We start from the raw sequence: 19,895 nt of genomic DNA, 5'->3' as shown, positions 1-19,895 counted from the left end.
GCGTGACAGACGTCCAGTTTGAGAACGGACCGTGTGTGAGACGATCAGTCTGAGAATGGACCGTGTGTGAGACATTCAGTCTGAGAACGGACCGTGTGTGTGAGACGTCCAGTCTGTGAACGGACCGTGCGTGTGACATGATGTCTGAGAATGGACCGTGTGTGAGAGACATCCAGTCTGAGAACGGACCGTGTGTGACACGTCCAGTCTGAGGATGGACCATGTGTGAGAGATGTCCAGTCTGAGAACGGACCGTGTGTGAAAGACGTCCAGTCTGAGAACGGACCGTGTGTGAGACGTCCTGTCTGAGAACGGACCGTGTGTGAGAGACGTTCAGTCTGAGAATGGACCGTATGTGAGACGTTCGGTCTGAGACTGGACCGTGTGTGAGACGTTCAGTCCGAGAACGAACCGCGTAATAGACGTCCAGTCTGAGAACGGACCGTGTGTGAGAGACGTTCAGTCTGAGAATGGACCGTATGTGAGACGTTCGGTCTGAGACCGGACCGTGTGTCAGACGTTCAGTCCGAGAACGAACCGCGTAATAGACGTCCAGTCTGAGAACGGACCGTGTGTGTGAGACGTCCAGTCTGAGAACGGACCGTGTGTGTGACGTTCAGTCCCAGAACGAACCGAGAACGGACCGCGTGAGAGACATCCAGTCAGAGAACGTACCGTGTGTGAGACGTCCAGTCTGAGAACGAACCGTGTGTGAGAGACGTTCAGTCTGAGAACGGACCGTGTGTTTGACGTTCAGTCCGAGAACGGACCGCGTGAGAGATGTCCAGTCTGAGAACGGACCGTTTGTGAGAGACGTCCAGTCTGAGAACGGACCGTGTGTGAGAGAGGTCCAGTCTGAGAACGGACCGTGTGTGAGAGTCGTCCAGTCTAACAACGGACCGTGTGTGTGAGACGTCAAGTCTGACAACGGACCGTGTGTGTGAGACGTCAAGTCTGAGAGCGGACCGTGTATGGGAGACGTCCAGTCTGAGAACAGACCGTGTGTGAGAGACGTCCAGTCTGAGAACGGACCGTGTGTGAGACGTCCTGTCTGAGAACGGACCGTGTGTGAGGGACGTTCAGTCTGAGAACGGACCGTATGTGAGACGTTCGGTCTGAGACCGGACCGTGTGTGAGACGTTCAGTCCGAGAACGAACCGCGTAATAGACGTCCAGTCTGAGAACGGACCGTGTGTGTGAGACGTTCAGTCTGAGAATGGACCGTGTGTGAGACGTTCAGTCTGAGAACAGACCGTGTGTGTGAGACATCCAGTCTGCGAACGGACCGTGCGTGTGACATGAATTCTGAGAACGGATCGTGTGTGAGACGTTCAGTCTGAGAACGGACCATGTGTGAGAGACGTTCAATCTGAGAACGGACCGTGTGTGAGAGACGTCCAGTCTGAGAACGGACCGTGTGTGAGACGTCCAGTCTGAGAACGGACCGTGTGTGAGACACGTTCAGTCTGAGAACTGACTGTGTGTGAGATGTCCAGTCTGAGAACGGACCGTGTGTGAGAGAGGTCCAGTCTGAGAACGGACCGTGTGTGAGAGACGTTCAGTCTGAGATGGACCGTGTGTGAGACGTTCGGTCTGAGACCGGACCGTGTGTGTGACGTTCAGTCCGAGAACGGACCACGTGACAGACGTCCAGTCTGAGAACGGACCGTGTGTGAGACATTCAGTCTGAGAATGGACCGTGTGTGAGACATTCAGTCTGAGAACGGACCGTGTGTGTGAGACGTCCAGTCTGTGAACGGACCGTGCGTGTGACATGATGTCTGAGAACGGACCGTGTGTGAGACGTCCAGTCTGAGAACGGACCGTGTGTGTGAGACGTCCAGTCTGAGAACGGACCGTGTGTGTGAGACATCCAGTCTGAGAACAGGCCGTGTATGAGAGACGTCCAGTCTGAGAACGGACCGCGTGTGTGAGACGTCCAGTCTGCGAACGGACCATGTGTGAGAGACGTTCAATCTGAGAACGGACCGTGTGTGAGAGACGTCCAGTCTGAGAACGGACCGTGTGTGAGACGTCCAGTCTGAGAACGGACCGTGTGTGAGACACGTTCAGTCTGAGAACTGACCATGTGTGAGATGTCCAGTCTGAGAATGGACCGTGTGTGAGAGACGTCCAGTCTGAGAACGGACCGTGTGTGAGAGACGTCCAGTCTGAGAACAGACCGTGTGTGGTAGACGTCCAGTCTGAGAACGGACCGTGTGTGTGATACGTTCAGTCTGAGAACGGGCCGTTTGTGAGACGTCCAGTCTGTGAACGGACCATGTGTGTGAGACGTTCAGTCTGAGAACGGACCGTGACTGAGAGACGTTCAGTCCGAGAACGGATCACGTGAGAGACTTCCAGTCTGAGAACGGACATTGTGTGAGAGACGTACAGTCTGAGAACGGACCGTGTGTGTGAGGCGTACAGTCTGAGAATGGACCGTGTGTGGAGGCGTCCAGTTGAGAACGGACCGTGTGTGAGACTTTAAGTCTGAGAACGGACCGTGTGAGAGTCGTCCAGTCTCAGAACATACCGCGTGTGAGACATCCAGTCTGAGAACGGACCGTGTGTGAGAGACATTCAGTCTGAGAACAGACCGTGTGTGAGACGTTCAGTCTGAGACCGGACCGTGTGTGTGACGTTCAGTCCGAGAACGAACCGAGAACGGACCGTGTGTGTGACATGAAGTCTGAGAACGGACCATGTGTGAGACGTTCAGTCTGAGAACGGACCGTGTGTGAGACGTCCAGTCTGAGAACAGACCGTGTGTGTGAGACGTCCAGTCTGAGAGCGGACCGTGTATGAGAGACGTCCAGTCTGAGAGCGGACCGTGTATGAGAGACGTCCAGTCTGAGAACGAACCGTGTGTGAGAGACGTTCAGTCTGAGAACGGACCGTGTGTTTGACGTTCAGTCCGAGAACGGACTGCATGAGAGACGTCCAGTCTGAGAACGAACCGTGTGTGAGAGACGTTCAGTCTGAGAACGGACCGTGTGTTTGACGTTCAGTCCGAGAACGGACTGCGTGAGAGACGTCCAGTCTGAGAACGGACCGTTTGTGAGAGACGTCCAGTCTGAAAACGGACCGTGTGTGTGAGACATTCAGTCTGAGAATGGACCGCGTGTGTGACGTTCAGTCCGAGAACGAATCGAGAACGGACCGCATGAGAGACGTCCAGTCTGAGAACGGACCGTGTGTGAGACGTCCAGTCAGAGAACGGACCGTGTGTGAGACGTCCAGTCTGGGAACGGACCGTGTGTGTGACGTTCAGTCCCAGAACGAACCGAGAACGGACCGCGTGAGAGACGTCCAGTCAGAGAACGGACCGTGTGTGAGACGTCCAGTCTGAGGACGGACCGTGTGTGAGAGACGTCCAGTCTGAGAACGGACCGTGTGTGAGAGACGTCCAGTCTGAGAACAGACCGTGTGTGAGAGACGTCCAGTCTGAGAACGGACCGTGTGTGAGAGACGTTCAGTCCGAGAACAGACCGTGTGTGAGACGTTCAGTCTGGGAACGGACCGTGTGTGTGACGTTCAGTCCCAGAACGAACCGAGAACGGACCGCGTGAGAGACGTCCAGTCAGAGAACGGACCGTGTGTGAGACGCCCAGTCTGAGAACAGACCGTGTGTGAGAGATGTCCAGTCTGAGACTGGACCGTGTGTGAGACGTTCAGTCCGAGAACGAACCGCGTAATAGACGTCCAGTCTGAGAACGGACCATGTGTGTGAGACGTTCAGTCTGAGAACGGACCGCATGTGAGAGACGTCCAGTCTGAGAACGGACCGTGTGTGTGAGACGTCCAGTCTGAGAACGGACCGTGTGTGTGACGTTCAGTCCCAGAACGAACCGAGAACGGACCGCGTGAGAGACGTCAAGTCTGAGAACGGACCGTGTGTGAGACGTCCAGTCTGAGAACGGACCATGTGTGAGAGACGTTCAGTCTGAGAACGGACCGTGTGTGAGACGTTCGGTCTGAGACCGGACTGTGTGTGTGACGTTCAGTCCGAGAACAAACCGAGAACAGACCGTGTGAGAGACGTCCAGTCTGAGAACGGACCGTGTGAGAGACGTCTAGTCTGAGAACGGACCGTGTGTGAGAGACGTCCAGTCTGAGAACGGAGCGTGTGTGAGACGTCCAGTCTGAGAACGGACCATGTGTGAGATGTACAGTATGAGAACGGACCGTGTGTGAGAGACGTCCAGTCTGAGAACGGACCGTGTGTGTGAGACATCCAGTCTGAGAACGGACCGAGTGTGTGACATTCAGTCTGAGAACGGACCGTGTGTGAGAGACGTCCAGTTTGAGAACGGACTGTGTGTGAGAGATGTCCAGTCTGAGAACGGACCGTGTGTGAGTCGTCCAGTCTGAGAACAGACCGTGTGTGAGAGACGTCCAGTCTGAGAACGGACCGTGTGTGAGAGACGTTCAGTCCGAGAACAGACCGTGTGTGAGACGTTCAGTCTGGGAACGGACCGTGTGTGTGACGTTCAGTCCCAGAACGAACCGAGAACGGACCGCGTGAGAGACGTCCAGTCAGAGAACGGACCGTGTGTGAGACGCCCAGTCTGAGAACAGACCGTGTGTGAGAGATGTCCAGTCTGAGAACGGACCGTGTGTGAGAGACGTTCAGTCCGAGAACAGACCATGTGTGAGACGTTCAGTCTGAGAACGGACCGTGTATGTGACGTTCAGTCCCAGAACGAACCGAGAACGGACCGCGTGAGAGACGTCCAGTCTGAGAACGGACCGTGTGAGAGACGTCCAGTCAGAGAATGGACCGTGTGTGAGACGCCCAGTCTGAGAACGGACCGTGTGTGTGAGACGCCCAGTCTGAGAACGGACCGTGTGTGAGAGACGTCCAGTCTGAGAATGGACCGTGTGTGAGAAGTTCAGTCTGAGAACGGACCGTGTGCGTGACGTTCAGTCCGAGAACGGACCGTGTGTGAGAGACGTCCAGTCTGAGAACGGAGCGTGTGTGAGACGTCCAGTCTGAGAACGGACCATGTGTGAGATGTACAGTATGAGAACGGACCGTGTGTGAGAGACGTCCAGTCTGAGAACGGACCATGTGTGAAACGTTCAGTCTGAGAACGGACCGTGTGTGAGAGACGTCCAGTCTGAGAACGGACCGTGTGTGAGACATCCACTCTGAGAACGGACCGTGTATGAGACGTCCTGTCTGAGAACGGCCCGTGTGAGAGACGTTCAGTCTGAGAACAGACCGTGTGTGTGAGACGTCCAGTCTGAGAACGGACCGAGTGTGTGACATTCAGTCTGAGAACGGACCATGTGTGAGATGTTCAGTCTGAGAACGGACCGTGTGTGAGAGACGTCCAGTTTGAGAACGGACCGTGTGTGAGAGATGTCCAGTCTGAGAACGGACCGTGTGTGAGTCGTCCAGTCTGAGAATAGACCGTGTGTGAGAGACGCCCAGTCTGAGAACGGACCGTGTGTGAGAGACGTTCAGTCCGAGAACAGACTGTGTGTGAGACGTTCAGTCTGGGAACGGACCGTGTGTGTGACGTTCAGTCCCAGAACGAAACGAGAACAGACCGTGTGAGAGACGTCCAGTCAGAGAACGGACCATGTGTGAGACGCCCAGTCTGAGAACAGACCGTGTGTGAGAGATGTCCAGTCTGAGAACGGACCGTGTGTGTGACGTTCAGTCCCAGAACGAACCGAGAACGGACCGCGTGAGAGACGTCCAGTCTGAGAACGGACCGTGTGAGAGATGTCCAGTCAGAGAATGGACCGTGTGTGAGACGCCCAGTCTGAGAACGGACCGTGTGTGTGAGACGCCCAGTCTGAGAACGGACCGTGTGTGAGAGACGTCCAGTCTGCTAACGGACCGTGTGTGAGACGTCCAGTCTGAGAACGGACCGTGTGTGAGAAGTTCAGTCTGAGAACGGACCGTGTGCCTGACGTTCAGTCCGAGAACGGACCGTGTGAGAGACGTCCAGTCTGAGAACGGACCGTGTGTGTGAGACGCCCAGTCTGAGAACGGACCGTGTGTGTGAGACATCCAGTGTGGGAACGGACCGTGTGTGAGAGACGTCCAGTCTGAGAACAGACCATGTGTGAAACGTTCAGTCTGAGAACGGACCGTGTGTGAGAGACGTGCAGTCTGAGAACAGACCGTGTGTGAGAGATGTTCAGTCTGAGAACGGACCGTGTGAGAGACATCCAGTCTGAGAACGGACGGTGTGTGAGACGTTCAGTCTGAGAAGGGACCGTGTGTGACATTCAGTCTGAGAGTAGCGGACAGGAGACCTGTTCACATTCCGAAGCTAATCTTCAGAACCTACATATTTGTTCCCCCTTTGAATGGTTGATGCAAAATTTTGCAGTGTTGTGTCTGAGGCACAGAGGAGACTTTGAACTGAAGCAAATAACGGTGAAGACCTGAGTTGTGGGAGGTAGCCCAAGGCCCGGAGACAGTCCAGGACAGAGACACAGGACAGCTAGCTTTGGGGTCCAAATAGCAGCGACGGCATTAAAGTTTCACTGATCACTGTCCAGCATCGTTCCAACTGGCCAAGTTTGCAGATAATACGAAGATAGTGGAGGGGCTATTGCTGGCAGCACTCTGTACACCAGGGGAGGAGAGACAGTCCAATTACGAACAGCTAACACCTCCAGGGACACAGGCTGGAATCAATTCACCTGGGAAGTGTTACACATATCACACAGTCACACCTCCCATCACAGATACCCTCACCCCCTCACACTCATACACTTTACCCCTTCAACCCCCAACCTCAACCCCTCAAACCCTACCAACCCTCAAACCCCTGCACCTCAACCCTTCAACCTCAAACCTCGACCCATCACCCCTCAAATCTCCACACCTTACCCCTTCAATCCCAACCTCAACCTCTCACCCCATCAACCCCTCAAACCCTATCACTTCACCCCTTCAACTCCCAGCCTCAACACCTCAAAACCCATCACACCTCAAAACCCCACTCCTCACCCTTTCAACCCCAACCCCTCAAACCCCATTACCTCACCCCTTCAACCCCCAACCTCAACCCCTCAAACCCCATTACCTCACCCCTTCAACCTCCAACCGCAACCCCTCAAACCCCTGCACCTCAACCCTTCAATCCCAAACCTCGACCCCTCAAACTCCATCACCCCTCAAATCTTCACACCTCACCCCTTCAACCCCCAACCTCAACCCCTCAAAATCTATCACAGCTCACCTCTCCCACCTCCAACCTCAACCTCTCAAACCCCAATGCCTCACCCCTTCAACCGCTAACCTCAACCCCTCAAACCCCACACCTCAAACCTCCACACCTCACCCTTTCAACCCCTCAAACCCCATCACATCTCACTCTTTCAACCTCCAACCTCACCCCTTCAACCCCTCAAACCCTACCACTTCACCCCTTCAACTCCTAACCTCAACACCTCAAAACCCATCACACCTCAAACCCCCACACCTCACCCTTTCAACCCCTCAAACCCCATCACACCTCACCCCTTCAATCCCCAACCTCAGTCCCTCAAACCCCTGCACCTCAACTGCAACCCCAAACCTTGAACCTTCAAATTCTATCACACCTCACCCTTTCAACACCCAACCTCAAACCTCATCACCCACATCCTCACACTCCAATCTGAACCCCTCAAACCCTCACACCTCACCTCTTCAACCCCCAAACTCACCCTCTCAAACCTCCGCACCTCACCCCCCAACCCCACTCTCACCCCTCCCATCCCCACTCTCACCCCTCCCAACCCCACTCTCACCCCTCCCATCCCCACTCTCACCCCTCCCAACCCCACTCTCACCCCTCCCATCCCCACTCTCACCCCTCCCAACCCCACTCTCACCCCCCCCATCCCCACTCTCACCCCTCCCAACCCCACTCTCACCCCCCCCATCCCGGTCACTCACACTGAGGAGGAGGCACTTGTTTTCCTTGATGGATCCGAGACAGCCCAGAAAGCCGACCACCATGACGATGGTGCCGATGGCGATGACCAGGTTGGCAGCGGACAACGAGGGCAGGCTGGGGGCCAGGACGGCGAAGTTTCCCTGTGTGGCGGACAGCCAGATTCCTACCCCCAGGAGCCCACAGCCACATAGCTGGAGAGAAGGACACGTCTGGTTAACAACAGGCAGAGGGAACGAGGCCGCAAAGTCTGAATAAACAAAGACGTGTGGCTTTACCGGTCAATTAGTGAGGGAAGCAGAGCAGAGATCTGTCACTGGCTCACTGACAGCTGCTGTATGAGTGGAATATTAGCACAGACTAAACTGCAGGTGGAGGGGTGCAACAGTGTGCTGGTGATCGTCTGTGTACTGTAAATATAACTGTGACTGTAACCCTAACCATCACCACTGATGAGGTTGTATAAGGCATTGGTGAGGCCGAATCTGGAGTATTGTGTTCAGTTTTGGTCACCAAATTACAGGAAGGATATTAATAAGGTTGAAAGAGTGCAGAGAAGGTTTACAAGGATGTTGCCGGGACTTGAGAAACTCTGTTACAGAGAAAGGTTGAATAGGTTAGGACTTTATTCCCTGGAGCGTAGAAGAATGAGGGGATATTTGATAGAGGTATATAAAATTATGATGGGTATAGATAGAGTGAATGCAAGCAGGCTTTTTCCACTGAGGGAAGGGGAGAAAAAAACTAGAGGACATAGGTTAAGGGTGAGGAGGGAAAAGTTTCAAGGGAACATTAGGCAGGGCTTCTTCACACAGAGAGTGGTGGGAGTGTGGAATGAGCTGCCAGGCGAGGTGGTAAATGCGGGTTTTTTTTTAAACATTTAAGAATAAATTGGACAGATACATGGATGGGAGGTGTATGGAGGGATATGGTCCGTGTGCAGGTCAGTGGGACTAGGCAGAAAATGGTTCGGCACAGCCAAGAAGGGCCAAAGGGCCTGTTTCTGTTCTGTAGTTTCTATGGGTCTATGTTTCTATGTTAACATAAATGTAACAATAACAGTGTGCTGGTGATTGTCAGTGTATTGTAAATATAACTGTGACTGTAACCCTAACAGTAACCATAACCATCACTGTTACCATAAATGTAATAACCATGGCTGTAACCCTAACTATAACTGTAACTGCAAGCACAACCATAACTGTAACTAACTATAACCGTAAGAGTGAATCATTCCAGTGGCCCAGTCAGTGGCAGGAGCAGGCCACAGTGACGAGGTTTCTCGCAGGTCAGCCACGCTTGTTTAGAAGTACAGAGGGTCAAGCAGGGTGGTGTTGCTGGGAGTAGGCCTGTGGTGAGAGTGGGAGTGTCAGGCTCTGGATCAAAGGAGGCTTCGGCCTGAACAAGGCGCTGGCTCTGGCTTCCTTTCTTTTTCCTCTTACTGTACCTAGTGTAGTTGTGTGTTCTACATGTCGGATGTTGGGAGTCCTGGGAGACCCTATCAAGTGAGGAGATAATCGATCAAAGTTACAGGGAAGTGGTCACCTGTATGTAGCAGAGGTGAGTAGCTGGGTGACTGTCAGGAGAAGGAATGTGACGGTGAATAGACAGTGAGTGCAGAGCACCCCTGTGCCCATTCCCCTCAATAATAAGTACTGGATACTGTTGTGGGTGATGGCTGAATGCCCTAATGGCACGGAGACTGGGTTACTGGCACTGAGCACAGGTCTGTGGTGCAGAAGGAAAATAAGGAAAAGAGGGGGGTGGTAGTGATAGGGGACTCAATAGTCAGAGGAACAGACAGGAGATTCTGTGGACGTGAACGGGACACCCAGATGGTATGTTGCCTCCCAGGTGCCAGGGTCAGGGATGTCTCAGATCACGTCCACAGCATTTTGGAGAGGGAGGGGGAACAGCCAGATGTCCTAGTACATGTTGGTACCAATGACAGAGGAAGGAAACTAAGAGGTCCTGAGAAGAGAATTTAGAGAGCTAGGTAGAAAGCTGAGAAGCAGGACCTCCTGGGTAGTAATTTCTGGGTTGCTGCCAGTGAGGGTGGAAATAGGATGATTTTGGCAGATAAATGTGTGGCTGAGAAGCTGGTGCAGGGGGCAGGGCTTCAGGTTCTTGGATCATCAGGATCTCTTCTGGGGGAGGTATGACCTGTTCAAAAGTGACAGGTTGCACTGGAACCCGAGGAGAACCAATATTCTCACAGACAGGTTTGTTACAGCTGTTGGGGAGGGTTTAAACTAATTTGGCAGGGGGATGGGAACTGGAGTGAAGGGACTCAGGATAGGACGGAAAGTAGAAAAGCAAAGATAGTGTGCAGTCAATTGTCAGGAAAGGGCAAGCAGATGACAGGACAAAATTGCAGCCAGCAGGGTGGGTATCAGTGCATTAGGGATGCAGAATCAAAAAGGGTAGCAAATACAGTAGACCATAAGACGTAGGAGCAGAATAAGGCCATTCATCCCATCGAGTCTGCTCTGTCATTCCATCATGGCTGATCCCAGATCCCACTCAACCCCATACACCTGCCTTCTCACCATTACCTTTGATGTTCTGACCGATCAGGAAACGATCAACTTCCACCTTAAATATACCCATGGACTTGGCCTCCACTGCAGTCAGTGGCAGAGCATTCCACAGATTTACTACTCTCTGGCTAAAAAAATTCCTCCTTACTTCTGTTCTAAAGGGCCGTCCCTCAATTTTGAGGTTGTGCCCTCTAGTTCTGGATACCCCACCATAGGAAACTTCTTCTGCACAACTCTAGTCCTTTCAACATTTGGTAGGTTTCAATGAGATCTCCCCGCATTCTTCTAAATTCCAGTGAGTACAGGCCCAAAGCTGCCAAATGCTCCTCATAAGTTAACCCCTTCATGCCTGGAATCATCCTCATGAACCTCCTCTGGACTCTCTCCAACGACAACACATCCTGAGGAAAGAGCCCAAACCTGTTGACACTACTCCAAGTACGGCCAGACTAGTGACTTATAAAGGCTCAGCATTATCTTTTTGCTTTTATATTCTATCCCCTTGAAATAAATGTCAACATTGCATTTGCCTTCTTTACCACAGACTCAACCTGTAAATTATCCTTCTGGGAGTCTTGCACAAGGATTCCCAAGTCCCCCTGCACCTCTGATGTTTGAACCTTCTCCCCATTTAGATAATAGTCCGCACTATTGTTCCTTTTACCACACTGCATTATCATACATTTCCCAACACTGGATTCCATCTTCCAATCTGTCTAAGTCCTGCTGCAATGGCTTTGCTTCCTCAGCACTACCTACTCTTCCAACTATCTTTGTATCATCCGCAAACTTTGCCACATAGTTATTAGTTCCATTATCTGAATATATGAATATACAATATTATCTGAATATACTTTGACAAACAATGTGAAATGTATCGGTCCCAATACTGACCCCTGAGGAACACGACTAGTCACCAGCAGCCAACCAGAAAAGGCCCCTTTTATTCTCATTCGCTGCCTCCTGCCTGTCAGCTATTCTGCTATCCATGCCAGTATAATTCTTGTAATGCTATAGAATTTTATCTTGTTCAGCAGCTTCATGTCAGGCACCTTATCAGACATCTTCTGAAAATCCAAGTAAATGACATCCACTGCCTCTCCTTTGTCCACCTGCTTGTTAGTTCCTCAAAGAACTTTAACAGATTTGCTTGGCAAGATTTCCCTTTACAGAAACCATTCTGACTTTGACTTATTTTATCATTAATCTCCAAGTACCTGGAAACCTCATCCTTAATACTAGACTCCAACATTTTCCCAACCATTGAGGTTAGGCTAACTAGCTTATAATTTCCTTTCTTTTGCCTTCCTCCCTCTTAAAGAGTGGAGTGACATTTGCAATCTTCCATTCCTCTGGGACCATGCCAGAATCAAGTGATTCTTGAAAGATCATGATCAGTGCATCCGCTATCTCTTCAGCAACCTCTCTCAGGACTCTGGGATGTAGTCCATCTGGTCCAGGTGACTTATCCACCTTAAGACCTTTGAGTTTACCTCACACTTTTTCCTTTATAATAGCAATCAAATCGTCAAATTTATTTATATAGCACATTTCAAAACAACCCACGTTGACCAAAGTGCTGTACAGATCAGAGCAGAATAGCTAAAATTACAAATACAAGAAACATAGACATAACCAACAAGGCAAACAGCTTATAGGCACAAAAGAAACAACACAAGGGCTGAGGCTCAAGCCAAAAATCAGCCACATCAGCAGGATTCAAACGCTAGTGAATAAAAGTAAGTTTTGAGCCTGGATTTAAAAGAGTTGATGGAGGGGGCAGATCTGATAGGGAGGGGAATGCTGTTCCACAGTCTAGGGGCTACAACAGCAAAGGCACGGTCACCCCTGAGCTTAAGTTTAGATCGCGGGACAGCCAGGAGCCCCAAGTCAGCTGACCTGAGGGACGCGGAGGTAGAATAAGGGGTAGAAGGTCTGTGATATAAGAGGGGGGCAGCTCATTTAGGGCTTTATAAACAAACAGGAGAATCTTAAAATCAATTCTGAACCGTACCGGCAGCCAGTGGAGGGAGGCCAGGAGAGGAGTAATATGGTCCCTCTTCCGGGCACCTGTCAGGAGCCTGGCTGCGGCGTTCTGGACCAGTTGGAGATGGGACAGGGACGACTGACTAATCCCAGTATACAGGGAGTTGGAGTAGTCCAAGCAGGAGGATACAAGGGCGTGGATGACTTCCTCAAGATCTTTGAAAGAGAGAAACTGCTTGATTTTGGCAATATTACGAAGCTAGAAAAAACTGGCTTTTATTACCGCATTAACTTGCTTGTCAAACTTAAAGGCGGAATCAAATATCACACCAAGGTTTTTGACATGGGGTTTGACAAGGGTGGACAGGTTACCAAGACTGTTGGTAAATCACTTTGATGGAGTCAGGGGGGCCAAATAGGACAACTTCAGACTTGCCTTCGTTCAGCTGTGAGAAGTTTTGTGCCATCCAACACTTTATGTCCTCAAGGCAGTTCAAGAGGCTGACTGGATTTGACTGGTGTCTCAGAGGGAGATAAAGCAGTGTGTCGTCAGCATAACAGTGGAAAGAAATGACGTATTTCTGAATGATTTGGCAGAGGGGAAGCATGTATATAGAGAAAACAATGGGACCTAGGATGGAACCTTGTGGGACCCCGCAGGAGACGCTAGCTGGAGAAGAGGAAAATTTGCCTATGCTGATGGAGAAGCTTCTATTTTTGAGGTAGGATGTGAACCAGTTCAAGGCTGTGCCATCAACACCAACCCCGTACTGGAGACGGTCTATTAAAATGGCGTGATCCACAGTATCGAACGCTGCGCTGAGGTCAAGAAGGATTCGAATGGCAGAGTCACCAGTGGTCCAATATCAGTTCTCACTCCCTTTTACTCTTCATAACCACTGAAAAAACTCTCAGTATCCTGCTCTATATTATTGGCTAGGTTGCCCTCATCTTTCACCTTTTCCCTTCTTATAGCTTTTTAGGTGTCCTTTTTTGGATTTTAAAAACTTTCCAATCACCCAACTTCCCACTCACTTTTGCTACCTTATATGCCCCTTCCTTGGGTTTTATGCAGTCCTTAACTTCTCTTCTCAGCCAGGTTGCCTACCCCTGCTATCTGAGAACATCTTCCTCTGTGGGACATATCTATCCTGTGGCTTGTGAATTATTCCCAGAAACTTCAGCCATCTCTGCTCTGCCATCATCCCTGCCAGTATCCTCCTCCAGTCCACCTGGGCAAGCTCCTCTCTCCTGCCTCTGTAAAACCTTTTATCCCACTGTGAACTGATAAGTGTGACTTATGCTTCTCTCTCTCAAATTATAGTATGAATTCAATCATATTATCATCACTGTCTCCTAAAGGTTCCTTTACATTAAGCTCCCTAATAAGATCGGTGTTATAACACAATACCCAGTCTAAGAAAGCCTTTCCCCAAGTAGGCTCAAGCACAAGCTGCTCTAAAAAGCCACCTCGTAGGCATTCAACAAATTCCTTCTCTTGAGATCCAAAACCAACCTGGTTTTCGCAATCTCCTTGCATATTGAAATCCCCCATTACAATTGTGTCATTACCCTTATAACATGCCTTCTCTAGCTCCCTTTGCAATCCCAAACCCACATCTTGGCTACTATTTAGAGCCCTATATAGGATTCCCATAATGGTTTTTTTACCCTTGCAATTTCTTAACTCCACCCTCAAAAATTCAACATTCTCTGACCCCATGTCACCTCTTTCTAAAGATGTAATTCCACCTCTTACCAACAGAGCCACACCACTGCCTATGCTTCTTGCCTGTCCTTTTGATACAAAGCACATCCTTTGATGTTAAGCTCCAAACTACGGCCTTCTTTTAGCCACGACACAGTGATGCCTACAATGTCATACTGATCAATCTCTAAATGTGCCACAAGTTCATCCACCTTATTCTGAATGCTGCACGCATTTAAATACAGCACCTTCAGGCCTGCATTCTTCACTCTTTTGAATTTTGCCTCTGTGGTACAATTGAACTCTTTGCTCTGTCTGCACTTGTACCCAATCATTGGCTTGTCCTTCCTTACATTCATGTTACACCCATCATCTACTTGTAAACCTGCTGGCTCATCCTCAGCTCTATCATCCTGGTTCCCATCCCCCTGCCATATTAGTTTAAACCACTCCCAGCAGCTCTAGTAAATCTGCCTGCAAGAATATTGGTCCCTTCAGATTCGCGTGCAACCTGTCCCTTTTGTAGAGATCCCACCTACCCCAGAAAATGTCCCAATTATTCAGAAGTCTGAATCCCTGCCCCTGCACCAATACTTCAGTACTCAAAGGGTTATATCTCAATGCACGGAGGATAAGAAATAAGGTGGATGATCTTGTTGTACTATTACAGATTGCCAGGTATGATGTTGTGGCCATCACTGAATTGTGGCTGAAGGGTGGTTGTAGTTGGGAGCTGAATGTCCAAGGTTGCACATTATATTGGAGGGATAGGAAGGTAGGCAGAGGGGATGGTGTGGCTCTGCCGGTAAAGAATGGCATCACATTAATTGAAAGTTCAACTAATGTAGGATAGAAAGATGTTGAATCCTTGTGGATTGAGTCGAGAAACTGCAAGGGTAAAATGATCCTGATGGCAGTTATATACAGATCTCCCAATAGCAGCTGGGACGTGGACAACAGATTGCAGCAGGAAATGGAAAGATGTATTCCAAAAATGAAGAAATACGTAAATGGCAAAATAGTACAATAGTGGCTGACAAGGGAAGTCAAAGCTGATGTAACTTCAGATACATAATTCCCTGTAAGTGGCGTCACAGGTAGACAGGGTTGTAAAGAAGGCTTTTGGCATCCTGGCATTCATAAATCAAAGTATTGAGTATAGGAGTTGGGATGTTCCGGGGAGGTTGTATAAGACATTGGTGAGGCCAAATTTGGCGTATTGTGAACAGTTCTGGTAACCTAACTATAGGAAGGATACCAGTAAGATTGAAAGAGTGCAGAGAAGATTTTCTAGGATGTTGCCGGGTCTTCCGGAGTTGAGTTACAGGGAAAGATTGAACAGGTTAGGACTTTATTCCTTGGAGCATAGAAGAATGAGGGGAGATTTGATAGAGGTTTACAAAATTATGAGGGGTATAGACAGAGTAAATGCAAGTAGGCTCTTTCCACTTAGATTAGGAGAGATAAATACAAGAGGACATGGCTTTAGGGTGAAAGGGGAAAGGTTTAGGGGGAACATTAGGGGGAACTTCTTCACTCAGACAGTGGTGGGAGTGTGGAACGAGCTGCCATCTGACGTGGTAAATGCGGGCTCACTCTTAAGTTTTAAGAATAAATTGGATAGGTACATGGATGGGAGAGGTCTGGAGGGTTATGGACTGGGTGCAGGTCAATGGGACTAGCGGAATGAAGTTTCAGCACAGACTAGAAGGGCCAAATGGCCTGTTTTCTGTGCTGTAGTGTTCTATGGTTCTATGCTAAAAACAAGAGAGAGCATATAACAATGCAAAAATTATTGGGAAGGCAGAGGATTGGGAAGCTTTTAAAACACTGCAGACAGCAACTAAAAGAGTCATGAGGAGGGAAAAGATGAAACATGAAAGCGAGCTCGCAAACAATATCAAAATGGAGAGTAAAAGTTTTTTTAAAAGAGAGATGAGAGTGGATATTGGGCCACTAGAAAATGAGGCAGGAGAAATAATAATGGGGGACAAGGAGATGGCAGATGAACTAAATGAGTATTTTGCATCAGTGTTCACTGTGGAAGACATTAGCAGTGTGCCTGATGTTGTAGTGTGTGAAGGAAGAGAAGTAGGTGCAGTCACTATGACCAGGGAGAAGGTGCTCAAAAAGCTGAAAGACCTAAGGGTATATGTGTCGTCCAGACCAGATGAACTGTACCCTGAGGTTCTGAAAGATGTAGTGGTAGAGATTATGGAGGCATTAGGAATGGTCTTTCAAAAATCATCAGACTCTGGTATAGTTCTGGAGGACTGGAAAACTGCAAATGTCACTCCTCTGTTTAAGAAATGGAAGGCAGCAGAAAATAAATTATAGATCAGATAGCCTGACCTCAGTGGTTGGGAAGATGTTGGAGTCAATTGTTAAGGATGAAGTGATGGAGTAATTGGTGACACAGGACAAGATAGTACAAAGTCAGCATGGTTTCCTTCAGGGAAAAGTCTTGCCTGACGAACCTGCTGGGCCAAGTGTTGTGCTCCTACGTCTTATGGTCTATAACCATAACCACCGTTCACCCAGTAACCACCGATCACTCACACCAACCACCATTTACCCCGTAACCACCGATTACTCACACCAACCACCGTTCACCCGGCAACCACCGATCACTCACACTAACCACTGTTCACCCAGTAACCATCGATCACTCACACCAACCACCGTTCACCTGGTAACCACCGATCACTCACACCAACCACCGTTCACCTGGTAACCACCGATCATTCAGACCAACCATCGTTTACCCAGTAACCACTGATCACCCGGCAACCACCGATCACTCACATCAACCACCATTTACCTGGTAACCACCAATCATCCACACCAACCATCGTTTACCCAGTAACCACCGATCACCCGGTAACCACCGATCACTCACACCAACCACCATTTACCCCGTAACCACCGATTACTCACACCAACCACCGTTCACCCGGCAACCACCGATCACTCACACTAACCACTGTTCACCCAGTAACCATCGATCACTCACACCAACCACCGTTCACCCGGCAACCACCGATCACTCACACCAACCACCGTTCACCCAGTAACCATCGATCACTCACACCAACCACCATTTACCCCGTAACCACCGATTACTCACACCAACCACCGTTCACCCGGCAACCACCGATCACTCACACTAACCACTGTTCACCCAGTAACCATCGATCACTCACACCAACCACCGTTCACCTGGTAACCACCGATCACTCACACCAACCACCGTTCACCTGGTAACCACCGATCATTCAGACCAACCATCGTTTACCCAGTAACCACTGATCACCCGGCAACCACCGATCACTCACATCAACCACCATTTACCTGGTAACCACCAATCATCCACACCAACCATCGTTTACCCAGTAACCACCGATCACCCGGTAACCACCGATCACTCACACCAACCACCATTTACCCCGTAACCACCGATTACTCACACCAACCACCGTTCACCCGGCAACCACCGATCACTCACACTAACCACTGTTCACCCAGTAACCATCGATCACTCACACCAACCACCGTTCACCCGGCAACCACCGATCACTCACACCAACCACCGTTCACCCAGTAACCATCGATCACTCACACCAACCACCATTTACCCCGTAACCACCGATTACTCACACCAACCACCGTTTACCCGGCAACCACCGATCACTCACACTAACCACTGTTCACCCAGTAACCATCGATCACTCACACCAACCACCGTTCACCTGGTAACCACCGATCACTCACACCAACCACCGTTCACCTGGTAACCACCGATCATTCAGACCAACCATCGTTTACCCAGTAACCACTGATAACCCGGCAACCACCGATCACTCACATCAACCACCATTTACCTGGTAACCACCGATCACTCACACCAACCACCATTCACCTCGTAACCACTGTTCACCCGGTAACCACTGATCACTCACACCAACCACCATTTACCCCGTAACCACCAATCAATCACACCAACCACCGTTCACCCAGTAACCACCGATCACTCACACTAACCACCATTCACCCGGTAACCACTGTTCACCTGGTAACCACTGATCACTCACACCAATCACCGTTCACCCGGTAACCACCGATCATTCACACCAACCACTATTTACCCCGTAACCACCGATCACTCACACCAACCACCGTTCACCTGGTAACCACCGATCACTCACACCAATCACCGTTCACCTGGTAACCACCGATCACTCACACTAATCGCCACCAGCCTGGCGGAGTAAGCCCTCTGAACAGGGACAGGAAATAAGACCATAAGATATATGAGAACTAGGCCATTTGGCCTATCAAGTCTTCTCCTATATTTCATCATGGCTGATCCATGTATCCTCTCAGACACAATCTCCTGCCTTCTCCCGGTATCCCTTCATGCCCTAATCAATCAAGAATCTATTAACCTCTTCCTTAGATATACATAAAGACTTGGCCTCCACAGCTGCCTTGGCAAAGAACTCACAGATTTACCACTCTCTGGTTGAAGAAATCCATTCTCATCTCCATTCTAAAATGACTCTCCTCTATTCTGAGGCTGTGTCCTCTGGTCCTAGAATCTCTGAACACAGGAAACATTCTGTCCATATCCACTCTGTCAAGACCTTTCATCATTTGATAGGTCACCCCTCATTCTTCTGAATTCCAGTGAATACAGGCCCAGAGCCATCAAACACTCTTCATATGACAAGCCTTTCAATCAGGGAATCATTTTCGTGAACCTCCTTTGAATCCTCTCAAGTGTCAGCACTTCCTTTCTAAGACAAGGGGCCCAAAACTGATCACAGTAGGCCAAGTGAGATACTTTAAACTCACACACTGGTGAACACTGCCATGGGCAAACAGGGTAATGACACACCAGACAGTATTGTTGATCTGGTAGAAATGCAGTGCAGTTAAAAGGGAAGATATCGTCACACTAGTGCAGTTACTGCCCAGTCACCCCACCCCATGGTCTGTGGTCAGAGATTGGGTGGTTCAGATAGAGTCATAGAACACTAAAGCACAGAAACAACCCTTCAGCCCATCTAGTCTGTGAACTCACTGGCAAATGTCAGTAAATTTTCTCTTATCCCATTGACAAGCATGCAGATTAGTGACGTTCGAGGTTTCTGCAGGGTCGTGGGCTGTTGTCAGGTCGTGCTGGCACTGGGCTTCTGTTCCTGGAGTCTGGGCAATGTGTGATGAGCTCAGGGGTAGCAGGGAACCAGCCGCGTTCAGCTGTCACCAGGTTTAACTGTCCAACACTCAGCTGGAGCCCGCTCTGCCTGCCCACAGGGCCACCACAATCCACAACGTCACTGTGACGCACAAACAGTGGATCAAAACACACAGAAACAGACGTCACAAGTCAGCACCACAGTGCAGGATCACAAAATAAGCTGGTGTCCCCCAGCGACGCTGGCGCAGGGCTTGTTCCAACAATCTGTTGATGTGTGTGGAGTACAGTACGTGTTAGGATTGAGGGCAGATAATCCTCAGCTTTAGCAGGGCTGAGCCTGGAGTTGGTGGTGTGGAGTGAGGTGCCCCGGAGGGAACTGTGCCTCTGTTATCTGTTTACCGTTCTTTCCACTGCAGATTCCCTGGCCCTGCCAACAGCCTGGTCCTTCAGCTCGATGCGTCACACGGCAAGCAGGTTATTCTAGACAGCAATGGTTATCTCGTAACCGAAGTAATGAAAAGAGCTGGTGATGTCAGTGGTGAAGAGCCAGC

At 49.9% G+C, this 19,895-nt stretch overlaps 1 protein-coding gene across 5 annotated transcripts in view; it reads right to left on the bottom strand.

Annotated features, from left to right (window-relative positions):
* Positions 1 to 19,895, bottom strand: part of LOC140202466 (tetraspanin-9-like) — a 204,610-nt gene that overhangs the window by 41,869 nt on the left and 142,846 nt on the right. For all 5 annotated transcript variants that reach the window (XM_072267336.1, XM_072267337.1, XM_072267335.1 and 2 more), the window contains one exon: positions 7,913 to 8,104. In XM_072267336.1, the coding sequence (XP_072123437.1) occupies positions 7,913 to 8,104 (192 nt within the window). The remainder of the gene's footprint in view (positions 1 to 7,912; positions 8,105 to 19,895) is intronic.

The sequence above is a fragment of the Mobula birostris genome, chromosome 9 (genome assembly GCF_030028105.1).
Source record: "Mobula birostris isolate sMobBir1 chromosome 9, sMobBir1.hap1, whole genome shotgun sequence".
NCBI lineage: Eukaryota > Metazoa > Chordata > Chondrichthyes > Myliobatiformes > Myliobatidae > Mobula > Mobula birostris.
Note: the sequence above shows the minus strand (reverse complement) of the source record. Positions and strands in the feature narration are given on the sequence as shown.